At 39.6% G+C, this 20,595-nt stretch overlaps 1 protein-coding gene across 1 annotated transcript in view; it reads left to right on the forward strand.

The window, feature by feature from the left end:
* Positions 1–20,595, forward strand: part of elapor1 (endosome-lysosome associated apoptosis and autophagy regulator 1) — a 136,376-nt gene that overhangs the window by 46,057 nt on the left and 69,724 nt on the right. The window contains exons 2-5 of the mRNA XM_028798082.2: positions 9,406–9,526; positions 13,692–13,878; positions 14,127–14,274; positions 17,355–17,435. Coding sequence (XP_028653915.1) covers positions 9,406–9,526; positions 13,692–13,878; positions 14,127–14,274; positions 17,355–17,435 — 537 coding nt within the window. The remainder of the gene's footprint in view (positions 1–9,405; positions 9,527–13,691; positions 13,879–14,126; positions 14,275–17,354; positions 17,436–20,595) is intronic.

A 20,595-nucleotide genomic window follows, 5' to 3' on the forward strand; every position in this document is an offset into this window, starting at 1 on the left:
AACTGAGCATTGTTTAAACGCCACAGCCTACTTGAGTATTGTTGCTTACCATGTCCATCCTTTTATGACCGGAGTGTATCCATCTTCTGATGGTTACTTCAATCAGGTGAACGTGCCCTGTCACAAAGCTCAGATCATCTCAAAGTGGTTTCTTGAACATGACAATGAGTTCCCTGTACTCAAATGGCCTCCACAGTCACCAGATCTCAATCCAATAAGCACCATTGGGATGTGGTGGAACAGGAGATTTGCATCATGGATGTGCAGCCAACAAATCTGCAGCAACTGCGTGTTGCTATCATGTCAACATGGACCAAAATCCCTGAGGGATGTTTCCAGCACCTTGTTGAATCTATGTGATGAAGAATTACGGCAGTTCTGATGGCAAAAGGGGGTTGAACCCAGTACTAGCAAAGTGTACCTAATAAAGTGGCCGGTGAGTGTATATCTGTTACATGCTTTTAAACAAATTATTAATGTTTAGAAGTATTAAAAAGCTAAATAATAAATTCTAAAAATATTAAGCTATGATTGGAAGGGAGGAAAACCAAAGTTCCAGTATACGTCGATCCCAGAGAAAAAATCTTTGGTGCACCAATGATGAGAGAAAAGGCCGATCAAAATCTGTGACTGCAGTCCTCCTGCTGCTCACCTCCTACCAGACAAGTGCCAAGGATTTTGGTGGAGTAATCAGTGGTTTGATTTTGGGTGTAGGTTTGTCATCGGTGGTGACCCATTCAATTCAATTCAAGTTAATTTTATTTTTATATAGTGCTCTGTGCTGAGTACAGACTTGAACACGTTTCTAGCCACAATGCACTGACAGAAAGTATTATTCATTTACATGTATGGACCAGTTTCATTAACATAGACAAATCATAACAATATAAATTCATTAATACTTCAAGGTATGGCCACCTGACAACAGAAACACCGGTCAAGAGCGCTGCTGGAGAAGATAAACCTCTGGAGGGTCCACATTGGGTTAAAACAGACAAAGCGAGATGCAGTCACACACAAGGTAACCTAAGCCAAGTGGAATCAATCGGGTCCAAGATCAGGAGGGATAACTTGATCGAAATGAAGAAAGAAGTAGCCATGGAAACGACTCATTGACTCACTGTGACATTAAATATTGCAAAAAAACTAACCATATTATTAAAAAAAAACAATATGAACAATGGGTCTACCAGGCATATGATATCCTGACATAATGAGTGTTCAGTATTTTCTTGTATTGATAAGCATATCATTGTAGAGCTTGAGGGCCATATAGAAAAAAAAGCTTTAGTTCCATTTATCCTGTGACTTTTGAAAATGCCTGCATCCTGAGATTGATCTTTTAAATTTTCAGGATGGTAGGATAACAGTTAGAATTAAACTCAAATTTTGTCATATTAATCCCTGGAATCCTTTACTTGGTTTCAAAATCTCCCTCGTGCCTTACAATAAATTCTTTTTAAGATTTAGTATGACATTATTCCACAATATTTGTAGTCTGGTGGCTATCAGCATTCCTTTTGGAAACTTTACTGCTCAAAGGTTGATCTTGATGGTTCACAAGACTTAAAGAGATTTTCCTTTGTTTTATTTAAGAATCAACTTTGCCATGTATATTTTCCCTGACATTCCTTAGGAGCAATAGCTTTAGAAAAAAAGGAGACATGAGGTACAACTTGGGTAAAAACAATCAAATCTGAACATTTTAGTTTGAAAAGCATTGTATCGTTTGTGAGATCTTTCCCTGATCTTATTTTAATCTCTTTCAAGAATTTATATTGTTTTCATCCTGCGGTGGGTTGGCATCCTGCCCGGGATTGGTTCCTGCCTTGTGCCCTGTGTTGGCTGGGATTGGCTCCAGCAGACCCCCATGACCCTGTGTTCGGATTCAGTGGGTTGGAAAATGGATGGATGGATGGATATTGTTTGCTTACTATTACCAAGATCCAGGTCTTTAATGACCTCTTGGGCACAGCCATCAGCAGTGTGTGTGTTTGCGGAGAGAGTGTCGACCTTGTTGAGAGGTTTACTTACCTCGGCAGTGACATTCATGTCTCTGGTGACTCTTCCTATGAAGTCAGTAGATGAATTGGGAGAGCATGGGAGGTCATGAAGTCACTGGAAAGGGGTGTGTGGCGCTCCTGATATCTATGCAAAAGGACGAAGGTCCAAGTCTTTAGAGTCCTGGTGCTTCCTGCCTTGCTATATGGTTGTGAGACATGTAAACTATCCAGTGACCTGAGACTAAGACTGGACTCCTTTGGTACTGTGTCCCTTCGGAAAATCCTTGGGTACCGTTGGTTTGACTTTGTGTAGAATGAGCTGTTGCTCATGGAGTCTCGAATGAGGCACATTACCTGCATTGTGAGGGAGCGTCAGTTACGGCACTATGACCATGTGGCGCGTTTCCCCGAGGGTGATCCGGCTTGTAAGATCCTCATTGTTGGGGACCCAAGTGGCTGGACCAGGCCAAGGGGTCGTCCACATAACACCTGGCTGCGGCAGGTAGAGGGTCATTTCTGGAGGGTGGGACTGGACCTCGTGTCTGCCTGGGGAGTTGCAAACTGAGATCCCAAGTTGTTTCGTCCTGTAGTGGGTGTGGAAACGCACTGTACCAGTGCATGCTCCCCAACTTGACTTGACTTGACTTACTATGACTTACTTGACTTGACTTGACTGACTGATGCCTTTTTCCAATGTGACTTACAACATGACATATGACCAGTTACAATAAGAGCACAGGCAGATGAAGCAACTTTCTCGTGGTCACACAATGTCAGTAGTGGCATTTGAACCCCTACCCTCAGGGTTTGAATGCCAAAGTCTTAACCACTATGACACACAACCTGCCATTTCTTCGAAGTACGTGCATGATCTAATTGGAGAACCACGATATACAATAGTACAACTAATAATATTATTCAGAAGTAAGGACTACAGTTTTGTAATCATAGTAAAGTATGATATACTACCATATATTTCTTAGCACATAATGCAAATACTTTCAAATTGCAGAAAAAAAATGTCAAGACACTACTTGGAAAATCTGAGATTTCTGAAACTAAAGACTTGACACAGGAGAAAAACCTGACAAGCAGGAAACAAAATAAAATGTCTCCATTGCATTTCTTTGTGATCTCATTGATGTCTAGGAGAAACCAACAAGATATTAAGGAGATCCTGTGTTTTGTTTTTATGGTAGTGATTGTTCTAAAATGAAAAAAAAATCAACCAACCTGCTTAATAAGAAAGTAACCAAATGTAATAAAATTGTCCCATTCTCTGCAAATATGATGAACATGACAAAATTGAGATACGGGTAAATTATTGTTCAAGGATCTGGTGTGAAAACCAGAAGCATGTAATAAAATATTACGGTCAATGGGGTTTTCACTTATTCCGTGTCTTATTATATATTTTTTAAGTTCAATATTGGTTTGCTGTGCCCTGAAAAAGAGGATCTTCCTTGAAACAAGTCGGCCAGATCTCCATCTTGCATCCTATATATAAGTTTTGAATCCTGTAACGCTTCGTTCAGTTTCTTCCTATGTTATGCTTATCTAAGTTTCATGTTGCTCTTTTTGATGGTCATTGTAAACGACTAGGACTGATGGGTTTATTCAGTTGGCTCACACTGGTTTTTATTTTATTTTTATTGTTTGTTTTTGGTTATACAGACTTTCTATACATCTTTTCATTGTTAATATCTGTAAAAACTGAACAAAAATTCATTTTGTATTTTTTTGGTATACTGTAGTTTATTGACATTTGAAAAACTTCCGTTCTCTGTTGGGCTTGCAATTTTTGTTGTACTGTATTACAAGTTGGTATATAACTAGTTTGTGGGAACATTTTGTTTTTACATATGTTGATTGAATTGTGTTTACTACTTTTATTGTAATCCTCTGTGAGTGACTTTGAGAAGTTGTTTGCCTTATGTACAATTCTTTTTTTTTTTTCTAAAAAAATTGCTTTTGCTTTATTAAAAAATCATAGAGTGGAGTTACAGTCATATGAAAAAGTTTGCGAACCCCTCTTAATTCTTTGGATTTTTGTTTATCATTGGCTGAGCTTTCAAAGTAGCAACTTCCTTTTAATATATGACATGCCTTACGGGAACAGTAGTATTTCAGCAGTGACATGGAGTTTATTGGATCAACAGAAAATATGCAATATGCATCATAACAAAATTAGACAGGTGCATAAATTTGGACACCCTAACAGAGATATTACATCAATACTTAGTTGAGCCTCCTTTTGCAAATCTAACAGCCTCTAGACGCCTCCTATAGCCTTTGATGAGTGTCTGGATTCTGGATGGAGGTATTTTTGACCATTCTTCCATATAAAAGCTATCCAGTTCAGTTAAATTTGATGGCTGCCGAGCATGGACAGCCTGCTTCAAATCATCCCATAGATTTTCGATGATATTCAAGTCAGGGGACTGTGACGGCCATTCCAGAACATTGTACTTCTCCCTCTGCATGAATGCCTTTGTAGATTTTGAACTGTGTTTGGGTCATTGTCTTGTTGGAATATCCAGCCCCTGTGTAACTTCAACTTTGTGACTGATGCTTGAACATTATCCTGTAGAATTTGTTGATATTGGGTTGAATTCATCCAACTCTCGACTTTAACAAGGGCCCCAGTCCCTGAACTAGCCACACAGCCCCACAACATGATGGAACCTCCACCAAATTTGACAGTAGGCAGCAAGTGTTTTTCTTGGAATGTGGTGTTCTTCTGCCATGCAAAGCGGTTTTTGTTATGATCAAATAACTCAATTTTTGTCTCATCAGTCTAAACCACTTTGTTCTAAAACGAATCTGGCTTGTCTAAATGAGCATTTGCATACAACAAGCGACTCTGTTTGTGGTGTGAGTGGAGAAAGGGCTTCTTTCTCATCACCCAGCTATATAGATATTCTTTGTGCAAATTGCGCTGAATTGTAGAATGAATGTACAGCTACACCATCTGCAGCAAGATGTTTTTGCAGGTCTTTGGAGGTGATCTGTGGGTTGTCTGTAACCATTCTCACAATCCTGCGCATATGCTGCTCCTGTATTTTTCTTGGCCTGCCAGACCTGCTAGGTTTAACAGCAACTGTGCCTTTGGCCTTCCATTTCCTGATTCCATTTCTTACAGTTGAAACTGACAGTTTCAGCCTCTGAGATAGCTTTTTGTAGCCTTCTCTTAAACCATGATACTGAACAATCTTTGTTTTCAGATCTTTTGAGAGTTGCTTTGAGGATCCCATGCTGTCACTCTTCAGAGGAGAGTCAAAGGGAAGCACAATTTGCCATTGACCACCTTAAATACCTTTATATCTCATGATTGGACAGAACTGTCTATGAAGTTCAAGGCTTAACGAGTAAATCCAACCAATTTGGTGTTATCAGTAATCAGTATTGAGCAGTTCCATGCATTCAAATCAGCAAAATTACAAGGAGACCCAAATTTTTGCACAGCCAGTTTTTCACATTTGATTTAATTTCATACAACTAAATACTGCTTCACTAAAAATCTTTGTTCGAAAAACACCCCAATACTCAGATGTTCCTAGGAAATGGAAGACATACCACTGTTATCTTTTTTGTTGAAAGTAAATTATTATGCAGGCTGAGAGGGGTTCCCAATTTTTTTTTTTGAGTATTTTTTGAGTTTGACTTTTTTTTTTTTCATTCCAATGGGGTAAAGCATGCAGAAGTAACCCAAAATGGGACAGAATTGAAAAGTGCGCAAAAGTTGGAAAAAAACCCCCGCTATTTTCCAAAACTAAATGCAAAATTGACTTTTGCAAGACTTTTGAAATACAGTACACAAATTACAGTAAATACCTGTTGAAAAGATCCCCTATTACTTGTCTGGTGTATCCCCACCCCATAATTACAGACAGTGGTATTGTTCAACATATGTCACTCTTGGAGTCAGGGCCAAAGTGGGGGCAAATAGTGACGGCAACCCAGTCCTTCAACATCCCCGCAGGGGACAACCAATTCCTTTTCTGTTACAACAGATATTTTGGTGGCCTACCTGACTTGTGTTTTTCCATTTTTTAAGAGATTTCCATGTTCTACACCAATTCACAGTTGTGCCACATTGTATGGAATACTTTGAGCACCTTCTTACACCCTTTAGCTTAGCTTTGAATGTTCCTTTTATTGGTGATACACTTTTTGTTGAAGATGCACTACACAAATTTGAGACCCTTAAAGATAGTGTAACTCAATAAAACTTGACCTCCGATGTTTATTGTACACAAAGATTCATACATAAATTCAAACCCACTTCATTCAGTTCAGGGTGAAAGGGGGATGGAACCTGTACCAGGCAGCATTGAATAACAAAGCATGAAACATGTCAAGATGGGGTGCTGTTCCACTGCAGAATACGGTCATACATATATCCTCCCTCACTCGCCCTGGGACAATGTAGGGTCATGTGTTAACCTAATCTGCATGTCCTTGAGGATGGAGAAAGAAAACCAATGCAGACATAGGTAGAACATGCAAACCCAACTCTAACTATAACTGGGTGTGAGATTGAAGCCAACAGTTCTGGACCACTATGCAGCCCTTGTAAAAGTGTATGTTTTCTGAAGACAATTTAATATTGACAGATAAAAAAATTTGTCTGAATACATTAAAATCTGGATATAAGGAGAAATAATGAGCAATAACTGTGGAGTTCACTTTGCCAGAGTTTGGCAAAATTATAGAAATGTTCGGGAAGTTCGCTGATCTCCAAGAAATGCATTGAGAAGTCAATGCAGAAACAGGTGCTAAACTAGTTTTGCGTGGCTTATAATAATGCAATGGTGTTTTAATTGTCCCTGAGAAAAATGGAAGCATCTTCCAAGTATGCTGGACCAATAATCAAAACCAAAATACAACAAATGGCCACAGACTAACAAAAGTTTTAAAAAAATATACACACTATTGCCAAAAATATTGGGATGTCTGCCTTTACACAGACATGAACTTTAATGACATCCCATTCTTAATACATAGGCTCTTCTGGGAAGGTTCTACACAAGGTGTGTTTTTGGGAATTTGTGAGGTCAGGCACTGATGTTGGATGAGAAGGCCTGGCTCACAGTCTCCACTCTTATTCATCCCAAAGGTGTTCTTTTGGGTGGTTTTCAGGGCTCTGGGCAGGCCAGTCAAGTTCCTCCACACAAAACTCGCTCCTCTATTTCTTTATATACCTTGCTTTGTGCACTGGTGCACAGTCATGTTAGAACAGGAAGGGGCCATCACCAAACTGTTCCCAAAAAGTTGGGAGCATGAAATTGTCCAAAATGGCTTTGAATGCTGAAGCATTAAAAGTTCTTTTCACTGAAACTAAGGGGCCAAGCCCAACCACTGAAAAACAACCCTACACCATAATCCCCCTTCCACCAAACTTTACACTTGACACAATGCAGTCAGGCAAGTACCGTTCTCCTGGCAACTGTCGAACCCAGACTTCTCCATCAGATTGCCAGACAGAGAAGCGTGATTCATCACTCCAGAGGAGACGTCTCCACTGCTCTAGAGTCCAGTGGTGGTGTGCTTTACACCACTGCATCTGACACTTTGCATTGCCTTTGGTGATGTAAGGCTTGGATGCAGCTGTTTTGCCATGGAATCCCATTCCATGAAACACTCTATGCACTGTTCTTGAGCTAATCTGGAGGCCACATGAAGTTTGGAGATCTGTAGCTATTGACTCTGCAGAAAGTTGGTGACTTCTGCACACTGTGCGCCTCAGCATGCGTTATCCCCGCTGTGTGATTTTACGTGGCCTACCACTTTGTGGCTGAGTTGCTGTTGTTTCCAATTATTTCCAGTTTGTTATAATACCACTAACCATTGACCATGGAATATTTAGTAGTGAGGAAATTTCATGAATGGACTTGCTCCTGGGAGCAACCCATTCTTTCACAATTGTTTGTAGAAGCTGTCTGCATGCCTAGGTGCTTGAGTTTATATACCTGTGGCCATGGAAGTGATTGGAACACCTGAATTCAATGATTTGGCAATATAGTGTATATATAATTGCACTTCCAAAGTTCCAGTCTGGGGGGACACATTGGCCATGCAACAAAGTCGTGGTATGGGACTGGCTTGTTCCCTTGTTTGAAGTTGTGACTCTGGATGCAGCTGGAATGTCTTTGTTTGTTTCCTGTGTATCTGAGCAGATGCTTTGCACTTTTTTCTCCCATGAAGAAGATAGAAATGTCATGTAAATGTTAACAAGTCTTTTGTTATTTTTATTATTTCATGAGAATGCATGTGTTTTTTTTTCTTGGGGAAGGACCCCTTTAAAGCCTCTTTTGGATCATAGTTGTAGCACATGGCTAATTATGCCTGTAAATTATATATCTGGTTTCAATACACATGAAATGTTTATGGTCAGCTAATGTACCCCTCAAATGGAAATATTGCATTTTTTTTCATTGACTTATTTTTTTAAATGCATGCAAGATGGAAGACTTCAGTACTGATTGGGTTGTGACATCACTCATGCTCACTGCAGAATGGCAATGATCTTGCAGTACACATGCATTAAAGTTCTGCAATGGCTGGACAAAGCTCTGTAATATCTTGCTGGCTTCACAAAGCATCATGGAGTGCTGGGGCCAAATGTTCATATAAGCTGGCAACAGAGTGAGTTTTTTTTCTGGGAATTTATTCATTAAATGCAGCATATCTTCTGTGAAAAATGCTTTGTTGAATTTCACCAATCAACACTAATAAGGAGGCTGGATAAGAACAGAAAGGCACAATGCCTTGTAGTGGTCATGGGGAACACTAAGATTCACACCATCTGAGGATGGGGATTTGTTTTGTTTATTGTGGGGACCCCAGGTACAAACCCTGCCTTGACCTGGCATGCACATACTTACACACAGAGACACTGATAAGCAGCACAACAAACTGATAAATAATAATGAAGGTGATGATGAATGTGTGAAATTTAAATCTCTGTGAACAGCCCTCTGAAGGAAATGAAAAGTGTTTGTCCTGCCAGGTTCCCTTTAAGTATGAGGATTAGAGGTGATTGGGAGTGCTCCCCAGATGTTGATGAAGCCAGCCAAGATGAATTCACACCAACAAACAGGCATAGGACAGCACATACATGAAGAAGAAACTGTAATAAGGCAGCGGTAGATTGTAATCCAATAGATTATGTGATGAGCAGATGATCGTGATCGCCTTGACATTTTTTAGGCTCCCAATGTGCCCAATAGCATTATAGTGCAAGGGCTGCTGGGAAATGTAGGTCATTTTAAGCAGCACTGTTACCTCCACAGGTCATGTGAAAAGTGATTAATAGAGTGTACCAAAAATATGTTCCTGAAGTAAGCTTTATGTCCTTTGATGTAAGAGTAACCATACCATTTTATGTTCTTCTTTGCAGTCTGATTACCATTATGAATACACTGAATGTGACAGCCTTGGATCCAGGTGGAGAGTGGCAGTGCCCCATACTCCAGAAATTTGCACTGGCTTACCGGACCCAATCAGAGGCACAGAGTGCTGTAAGCAAGCAATTTCCAAATATTATATTAATCATTTATGTGGAGAGTCTTAATATATGTTTTATATGGGCTCACAGAGGGTTTTTGCATTTTTGTGTAAACTAGGTAACTTTCCATAGGTGAACTTTATACAGCAAACAATCAACCTTTATTTTTATAGTACTTTGCTAAAATGGTCCACTGTTGGAGCACAGGCAAGTTAGTTGATTATACATAGGAGCCATCAATGAGGAACTAAACCAGTAGCCATTGTATTTAAAGTTCAGGGGCCTTATGTGTAAAACCTTGCTTATGCTCAAAAGGCAAAAACGATCTACACACATGAAAAATTGGATTTATAAAACCGTATGTATGTTATATGGCATGCCAAGTTCCTTTAAAAATCTCAAATCAACTTAAAACTATGCACTTGTGCAGGCATTATGAAATAAATGAGTTGTCCATAATCTGCAGAAAGAGCTGGGAAACCAATGGGCCCCAGTTTAATTTTGAGGTACAGAAAAGTAACAACACTGAAAATAAAGTAGAGCTTCTGAGGGTTCTGCTCAGGTGCAGTGGGTTGAATCATCTGACTGCCTCCTGGTGCCTGGTGGATTTCTCCAAAGGGGCGGAGCTTGGTGGAAAAAAACTGGAAGAGAAGTCACTCATATTACACTTGACGTCCCTCTGAACTGCAGATTGGAAAGAAGGTTACATTAGCAAGTGTGCCAATTTCGTTCTTGGGTGGAATTGCTTACCTACCTAAAGCTCTGGAGATGTTTCATATTCACGTGGGCTTGGTACCATAAAAGGGACTTTTTTTTTTTTTTTAAATATCCATGACCTAGTCGCCATGTAAATTTGGCCATGTTCTTGATTAACATCTTACTACAAACCATGGGTGAACACTGAAAATGAAACTTCAGTCAATGTAAACTTGACTAAAAAACTTGCTGACTAAAGTGTAGTATCATAAAAACATTGTTTTTGCTGGTTTCTCTGCACGAGTCACAAAAAAAAAAAAAACTCAGTGAGAACAGCTGAGTGGGGAGAGCAATAGCAATGTGCCATCATGGAGTACCCAGACCATCACCAGGATATAGTGAACTTGTGAAAAAAATATCATTTTTCCAAGTAATTGCCAATTTTGCAATGCATACAAGTCTCTCTACATTTGACGTATGACATCCAAACATCTTGGAATTTCCATTGTGTTGATACTATGGGGATCTGGGTCGTCCATGCACTCATCTCAAGTGACAAAAGAAGTCCAAGTTTCTGCAGTATGTTGTGCAGTACTGCACAAGGCATCACAGTGAGGCAAGTCATTTGTGTACTGTCTACATTCTCTTTCTGACCCGTTCTATCACCAGTCATGTGCTGGAACACGTTTCATTCAATCTCTCCTCTTGTGTGGCCTGAAATAAATATTATACAAATTGTTTGTAACATGCTGAACTAAATTACACTCCTATCAATTAAGCTTACTTACCAAGAAGCCAACCGTCACAAATGACATGATCCTGAAGTCTTTTTCCTGCATTACTGCCTGATAGATTAAAGGAAACGTGTGTTGAGCTAGACCACCTTACTACTACATTAGTAAGACACATTTGAGCCTCACATATTAGGTATATATTAACTGAAAGGAAGAGCTGTCAGTTTACAAAAGCAAATTCATTTATTGCAACATGTATACAGTCAATTGTGCCAATTATTTTAGGAAAATCAGCAGTTGCTTCAATATGCCTTTTGAACTTAGCTTGCTCACCTTGATTTATCAAGAAACTGGATGTAACTGGATAACATCTCAATTATACCATACCATACAGATGACACGACAAAGCTCAGGGGTACTTACCGGTCAGCCAATTCATGCTAAAAAGAGTCTGTCGCTTACACAAATCTCCTGCATTGGTTAAAACTTATAATGTAAGAGGGATTGCCAAAACTGGCTTATAAACTAGTCATCGTGGTGAGACAAAAAATTCATCACAATACCTGAAAAATCATTCCTTGCATATCCTGTCATTGGCGATATCCTTCAAAAGAGCTAATGCTGCCATTTCCAGCAGGCCCGGTCTTAGGTATTATGGGGCCCTAGGCGAAAGGGGGGTCCAGGGGCCCCCTGGAAGCTCTGTGAAATGCGTGAAAATTAGACCAAGGAGTCGATCCGGGGCCCCCCGGACGCCGGGGCCCTAGGCGGTCGCCTACTTCGCCTATGCCTAAGGCTGGGCCTGATTGGGACAAATAATGCAGTAGTATATTTAAGTATATATGACAATTGCTCACTCGAACAATTTGTTTTGGGGGCCCCCAAGAAGGCGGGGGCCCTAAGCTATAGCTTGTGTAGCTTATACGTAAATCCTGCACTGATTTCCAGTTATGTCATACACAAACAGCAGCACACCTCTTTTTATAGACGAAATAGAGGTGACACACTAAGGCAGTTAATATTAAGGGTATGCATTAGGCGTTATTGCCAAATTGCAGACAGTTGTATTGAGAATACATGTCAGTTAACTGTGATATGCAGGGGGTTTAGAAAATGGATGGATAGATGATAACTGACTCATCATTGAAACGCATAATGAAATTAGATTTTCTGTTCATTTCATTGTGCAGGATGGTTGAAATTTGCCAATTTTCACGCCAAGTTTGAGTTTTATAAATACTGACTAATGTGTAGGAAATGGCTTATGCACATTTCTGAGTATAAATGTGTTTCATACATGAGGCCCCAGGGATTTGACAGTACAAAACACTGCCTTCATGGGTAACCATTTGACTCTCCCAGTCAAATGATAAAGTCAAATCATATGTTTCACCCAGGTGTTGATGTATTTCGAGCAATGTTGCTTCTGATATGAAAATTCTGGTGGGGCCATGTAGATCAGGGAAAGTGAAGCAGTGATAAGAGCTTAAGTCATCCTGAGCAGCTCTGCAGAATGTGTGTATAAGAGTGAGAGAGAGACAGACAAAGGCTCAGAGATGATCAAGCACTTAAAGAGCAGCACCTAAGAGACCTGCTCCTCAGTTTAAACTGATTGGCTCAGGTTCATAGCTGACGGCAAATTCAGGAACGATCCTGGCTTGGATCATCTCACTGAATTGGGTAAAGTAAATGCAGATAGGTACATCTCTGACCCAAAGTGAAGCAGCTTGAGGTGGAGTCAGGTGGCACGAATGTGCAGGAAGAAAAAAGAGCATTGGAGCTGTGGAGATGGTCTCCTGAAAACTTTGTATGAGAAAGTGATTGAATGACATTGCAATTTATCATATACTAGGCTACCAGCAGCAGTGCTGGTGAATTTCTGCCAAATAATGCCATAAAGAATTACACAAAATATGGAACTATCAACATACTGTCACACTGTACAACCACCAAACTACAGTATTAAATATCGCAATGTAAGCATAATAAAACAAGGCTACCTTATTTTCATAAATTTTTTAATCTGTTAAATGGACAATATGTTAAATCTTATTATATGTAAGTAATTGATGTGATTGATAATGATGACTACTACTCCTAAAACTGGAAAATGTAAACGTTCACACACCCTCAAATCACAAAAAAATTAACAAATAGATCTTTTAAAAATGGCGCTACTGTTTAAACCACATGGTACAATCATTCCCTGCAGTGTCCAAGGACCTACCCAAGCAACCAGCAAACGGGCTAGCAGCGCCAGGCACAGAGAAAAGTTCACTTACTCCAAAAATTCTTATTTTTATTGATTTAAAAAATAAATAAATTTAAAATATAAAAAAAACTGCATTAAGCATATCATGGAAAAAGAAAAATTTGATTATATTGACTAAGCTGAGTTTGTTATAAACATTTTAATAAGCTGTTAACATTTTTAGGGAAATGTACAATTTATTTCATTTTAGCATAACACTGCCATCTGCTGTGCCCCACTTGCTCTAAATACAGAGACATCCCTGATACTCTGCTAATGTCATTTCATAGGCACTGCAGTCTGTGGCGTGTTATTTTGTCATCTAATTGCTGGTAGAGACACAGTTTCATAATGATGTGCACTAAAAGTAGGTCTGATCAGATTCAAGGAATGATGTTCATTGGTTAGTCTGGCAGAAAAAAAATATTTGTCCTCTTAGATAATGTTAGTGCTCATAAAGCAGTTGTCCTTTGTTCTTAATTTGTCCTTCATCTTTCCAGCTTTCTCTTGCAAAGCTGGGGAGTATCTTGAAATGAAGAATCAAGAATGTCGGAAGTGCTCGGTGGGCACATACTCTCTGGGAACTGGCATCAGGATAGACGAGTGGGACACGCTGCCGCCTGGATTTTCAAACTTTGCCATGACCCCAACTTTCGAGTTCCACATGAGTGAGAGTAACTGCTCCAAGTAAGTGCTCGAATTTAAAGTTTACAGAACAACTCTATAGCTAATATTATAATGACCACAAGGTGACCTACCCAATAGGCAGCAGGATTTGGATCTGATCTCGCTCTGAACATAAATATCATAGCTGGCTCTGGTCAGCAGATGTGCCTTCTTTGTTGAAGTGAATAAGATCTGAGTCTGTGGATCGGATGTTAATTATCAGCATTGTTTTTAATGAATAAACTACTTTCTTGTATCATTTATTTCAGTTCAACGTGGATTCCCAAAGGAGATTACATTGCCTCCAGTGTTGATGAATGCACCTCCATTCTGTCATATTCTGTCAACCTCAAGCAGTCTGGCAAAGTCACATTTGACTATTATTACCCAGATGCTAGGATCTTCTTTGAGTTTTATGTAAGTACAGTATGTTTTTTGGACTTTATAAATCCATCAATGTTGATAGACCATATCACTGTGTATTGATTTTAAATGAAGTTATTTTTTCAGCATGTGAAGTAATAATGCTGCCATTACTGATTGAGACTTTACTGCCGGTTCGTTTAAAGGGGATTAAAACCCAAATGCAGGTCAAGCCCATATTCTGTCATCACAAGCTACTAAAGATGTCCACATTGATACCAAAGTCTAAAGTGAGATCAGTAAAATGGGAAGAAGTCTTCCCGCTTGTGTAAGTTTCTAATGTATGGTCAATGACTCATTGATGCCCGAGTCTCCACAGTCCCATCAGTGAAGGGTTATGAAGTCCATGGTACCCACATTTACAGAAAGCTTCTGGGTATTGACAATCCTGAATAACTCTAGAACTATATTGTCTTTCCTAAGATTTCTCAGTTCAATTTATTGTCAATATTTTTCACAACACAGTGCAAAGTATTTGTTGCTAGTCCCACTAGTACAAAAAATATGCTTTGATAATACAAAACATGTTACAATGGCATCAGTCACAGACCAAAACTTTCTTTCAGAATTTATGAGCCATGCAGATAACATATAATGCAATCAAGATCAGTTGTCAGTTACACCAGTATCCTTTAATATCTTGTGTGGCCACCTTTTGAGCCAACTGCCCTTGGCACCTCTGGTGCACAGAGCCAATGAGCCACTGAATCTACAGGTGTGAGATGTTGTGACATGTTGGCCTTTGACAGGCTGAAAGTCATCTCCAGATGCCACTACAGTATACAGGGCATACCAAAGCTGCTCTATGGGGTTAAGGTCAGGAGCAAAGGCAGGCCAAGGCAGCACATGCACATCAGCTACTGTATATGACCTATCATTGTCCTGTCGTAGGATGACAAATCTAGGAGGCGTGAACAGAGGACCATGAGTGAAAATCTGAAATGGTCTGTCTGTGGGATGTCAGTCTGATGTGTCAGTTTGTCCTGGTGTGTTCACACGAAGGCAAGAGATCTTAGATGGTCATTTGTGTGCTTGCCTGCAGTCAGTACACAACCCATGGTGTTCAATGATTCCAACACAAGACAAGCCTGTCCACACCTTGCCAATAGCGCTCTTTCTCTTGCTTGTGGTGAGGTTTGAGGCATTATAAAGGCACAGAAAACTGGCTCAAGGTCATGTCACATTATATGACTTTTCCAGCGGTTTTCAGCTGCAGACTTCATTTACATAATCTTAGGAAATGTGAAACTCTGCTATAAAATTGTTATGGAGTCATCTAATCTATCATGCTGTGCACCTTAGTTGTGTAATCTGACATGCTCGGGTGAAGAGGCTAGCAATTGCAGTCATCAGGTTTGTCATCCACGTACAACTAAAAGTTGTTCTGTGAACTAAAGTCTTTATAAAGGTGACACAAGCAGGTGTTGCTCCACCCAAACCACAACAGGTAGAAGTGCAAATGACAAGCCTTTGTGTGTTTGGCAAAGTTTAATGCCTCATTGCACAAACAAGATATCTGCAATATATATGACCAGAAAATGTAGTGTTTTCCATAAGTATATAATTTCTACAATCATACAGAAACTGTACATTTTTATTTAAATTTATTCACAACTGGGCAGTGCGGTGGTGCAGTGGTAGCGCTGCAACCTCGCAGTTAGGGGACCAGTTGGGTTCACTTCCTGGGTCCTCCCTGTGTGGAGTTTCCATGTTCTCCCCGTGTCTGCGTGGGTTTCCTCCGGGTGCTCCGGTTTCCTCCCGAAGTCCAAAGACATGCAGGTTAGGTGAATTGGTGATTCGAAATTGTCCCTTGTGTGTGCCTGGTGTGTGGGTGTGTGTGCCCTGCAGTGGGCTGGTGCCCTGCCAGGGGTTTGTTTCCTGCCTTGCACCCTGTGTTGGCTGGGATTGGCTCCAACAGACCCCCGTGACCCTGTAGTTAGGATATAGCGGGTTGGATAATGGATGGATGGATTTATTTACAACTACACCAACATTAAGTGGTCCTAACATTACACATTTTTGTTATTACATTGGTATTTGATAATACAGTTTCTGTACAATACATCACATTTCTGAATTGGCTTTTTCCATTACAAGTTTGGCTGGGGCTGGAGTCATTTTCTGATAGCTAGACAGGAGCTATCCCATAAATAGGACACCCGACCATTGCAGAGCACAAACACACCACAACAACTCACTCGTGAGGAGACTATGATGATTCGGGAATTTGAACCCTGGACTCTGGAATAGTGCAGAAGCGACAGCTTCTTCTCTTTTTATCTAAAGGGATAAAAACACAGGATGGGATGAAATGTGTAGGTGGAACATTCTAACTCTGCACAGATGATAGGTCAGGCCTCTGGAATTGTGTAATGCATGTTCTAATTACTGTGGCTACTACATGCTGCGTTAAAGTATGAACTAAATCTCCTATGTCCCATCAAAGTTATTACAGGCAACAATGGCTGGCTATAGTCAATAAGAATAAAGTTCCTCAGTGTACACTAGGTGGCAGCAGAGAGGCTCATTATATTAATATGTGACATGATCAAAGTATTTAAAATTATATGAAAGAAATTAGTGCAGTGGATCCTAGTCGTTACTTTGAAATCAATCCTGCAACAAGAACACAGGGAAATGGTTAGAAACTTGTTAAGGAAAGATTGCATGCAAATATTAGGATATACTGTAGAATATACTATAGTCAATAATCAGATTTTCATAGTCAGTCAATAATCTGTTAGCAAGCTAACTGTTTCATCCACTGTCCCCACCTTCCACCAGTTTTCTGCTCAAAAATGCTCCTTGAGGAAATGTTCCTTTTCATTGTAGTCTGTAACTTATCTTTCTTTTGGTAAGAGCTTTGGTCTTGGGTTTCAGTTTGGAAATGGAGGCTGCTGTCTTATACCTTCTTATATGTAGCATAAGGTCTCAGAAGCAAGACTATTAAACTAGCACCATCTTAAGCTGTCACTTGGCAGTATGATTTTGCTTTCTTCCTAGTGTCTACTTTCATTTGCAGAGCCCGAATCAAAGATATCTGTTCTTCTTCTCTGTGTGTCTTTATCTTTCAGGTTCAAAATGATCAGTGCCAGTCAGAAGGTAGTCAAAACCAGTGGATGCAAATCACAGAAAATAAATGGATTTCTTACAATGTAAGTATGTCTGTCTTTTTTCTAATTTAAAGGAATTGGAAGTTGAGTGCTGTGTTGAAAATACCCTGATTCTGGGTATTATGCTTTCCTTCTCCATGTTATTTTAATTGTCTTCTCTCCCTGCAATGGCCATTTCATACTGAGTTGACTTTTTTTATTTGGGATAAGCTTTAAGCAGTAGCTGGAGATCTTCATCCCATTTCATGTTTGGTTGATCTTTTTGCCCTATAGAAGGAGACCAGAAGTCAGATTTCTAAAACTTGTGTACACAGAAAAAGAGGTTTTAAATGTATGTATGCAGACTCAGGATTTATAAAAGAAAACTTGACAAGAGAAAGCGTGTATATTTAAAGAAACTCTGAGCCATCCGTATGCAACATTTCAGAGAAACTGGGAAATGACCACTGTGTTGATCAAGTAGGGAAATTGCAGCCAAATCAGATAAATTATGGCCCATACATATAATAATTCACATCACCCTACTGTTACTATAATGTGTGTTGACATGACAAACATATAACACCTAAGAAAGTGACAATTATGATACAGTATATAGATTGTATTTTAGTTCACTTTTAGGATGGTCAATGTGATGCATTTTCATGGAAGAACTTTGTTTTTTTGTTCATTTATATCGCTAACCTGTTGTTACTTATTAGGGAACATGTCAGAAATATCTCAGCCAAGCTTCATGCCCACTGTGCTGAAAGCCAATAACTGACCAGAAGGGCACTACCTCCAGCTTTCATATAGTGTGGGTGTACAGTGCATCCGGAAAGTATTCACATCGCATCACTTTTTCCACATTTTGTTATGTTACAGCTTTATTCCAAAATGGATTAAATTCATTTTTTTCCTCAGAATTCTACACACAACACCCCATAATGACAACGTGAAAAAAGTTTACTTGAAGTTTTTGCAAATTTATTAAAAAATAAAAAAATTGAGAAAGCACATGTACATAAGTATTCACAGCCTTTGCCATGAAGCTCAAAATTGAGCTCAGGTGTGTCCTGTTTCCCCTGATCATCCTTGAGATGTTTCTGCAGCTTAATTGGAGTCCACCTGTGGTAAATTCAGTTGATTGGACATGATTTGGAAAGGCGCACACCTGTCTATATAAGGTCCCACAGTTGACAGCTCATGTCAGAGCACAAACCAAGCATGAAGTTAAAGGAATTGTCTGTAGACCTCCGATACAGGATTGTCTCGAGGCACAAATCTGGGGAAGGTTACAGAAAAATTTCTGCTGCTTTGAAGGTCCCAATGAGCACAGTGGCCTCCATCATCCGTAAATGGAAGAAGTTCGAAACCACCAGGACTCTTCCTAGAGCTACATAAATTTGAACACTTGATTAGTCAAATTAGGGGTGGGCGGTCTTTCCAAAAAATCATATCACGATCCACAATCTGAATTGCAATCTATCTTTTCAACGTGGCATACACTTAAGAGAATATCCGGACCCAAACTCATCAAGACCTAAGTAACACTTTATTATAAATATCAAACAAAGTTGAATTCAATTGTTCTCTCAATTCGTTAGCTAAGCGGAGTTAAGGAACACACCCCGAAGCTGGCGAGTGAGTGAGTGAGGAAGGCCCCTCCCCTTGGTCCGCTGTGTGTTTCTCAGATTCGCACAAATAAATCGGTACCACAAGCAAACTATGATACTTAGCGCGATGAGAGAAGTTGCAAAATCAACCGGAATGTTCAAGCAAATTATAGAAAAAACCCGATCTAAATCCGTTAAGTAGTTCTCTCGTGAAAGCGGACAGACATACAGACAGACAGACATTGGATTTTATGTATTATATATTAGTAAACCTTCAAAATAATGTGCAGTTATAGTCTCAACAGCATTCTTAGCATTTCTGGAGCTTAGTAGAGCTAGATAACTTCTAAGAATCTTCACCAAGCAGCTCTGAAAATGTCTGCTTTGTTTGGGTCTCCATACCTTTGTGAGTCTGATTTCGTGACATTCATGTCAGAAAAGGCAAAGTTCAGAACAAGACTGACAGATAAACATTTAAATGACTCCATAAGTGTGAACCTAAGTGGCTACACTCCACCATACACCTCTCTTGTTGACTCCATGCAGCGCCAGTCCTCACTAACTAAAAAACACATCACACATGCAACTGGACATGTGAAGTGAAACAGTGACATGCAACAAAATGACAAATGAATAAGTAATATCTGTGTATTTGTAATTGCATTGTTTTGTTTTGACAGCATTCATGTTTTAATTCAATAGTGTGAGATGCACTAGAAAATGCATACAGATATACAAAATGCACTTGCAGACGAACTAAATATTTTTTGTGATATTTTAATGCAAAATGTGAGTTTTGTAAATGTTCAGGCAAAACAAGCTTATTCAGTTTGTTTGGGTTGAAATAAGCTATGAGAATGAACATTAGAAAACATGAGTAGTTCTCGGCCATTTTCATTTTGTAAAAGTAGCTCTCCAGGGAAAAAAGGCTGGAGACCCCTGATCTAGATGAATAGCTTGAATGTCCTGTTTTCTTCACAATTGTTCCAATGTTCTGTTATATGGTGCTCTGTTACTCATTGTGCTGAGCAATTAATTGGGGGTTGCCAGTCCCTTTAAAAAAACAAAGAAGTGGGCTACTAGAGGGAATGCAAGCAGAATGGCCTGGAGTTTCATCAACACAGTCCTAACCCCAAATGTTATTTAATGGAGCATTCCTGGAAGCAGTTCTTGGCCAGGGCTTAAAAGTCTCTCCTGGCTGCTGAAATTGTAGTATGGTGGTTAGATAGAACAGTGGTTCAACAGGTAAGAGGAAGGAGTGCCACAATCTCATTTAAAATGTATAGACAGTTAAGGAACAGAGTATTTTATTGATATCTGTAGGTTTGCAAGTGTACAAGTCGTCACAGCAGCCAGATAGATAGACAGACAGACATAGTTTACAAGTCCTCGATAGTTAGGCCCAGTGGAGGAAAACCAGGATTTTGTTTGTTTGATCATTTAACAATCTGTGTTCTGGTGTTCACACCCATCAGTTTTATTCAGTAGGATGCAGGAGTATTTGAACTGTAGATAGGCACTCTCATGGTACCGCATCTGCTATGATATTCACCATTTCTTCACAATAGGAGTACTCTTTGCTTTTTATAGCTTTGACTGGTCTAGGT

This window comes from Erpetoichthys calabaricus, chromosome 3 (genome assembly GCF_900747795.2).
Source record: "Erpetoichthys calabaricus chromosome 3, fErpCal1.3, whole genome shotgun sequence".
Taxonomy (NCBI): Eukaryota; Metazoa; Chordata; class Cladistia; order Polypteriformes; family Polypteridae; genus Erpetoichthys; species Erpetoichthys calabaricus.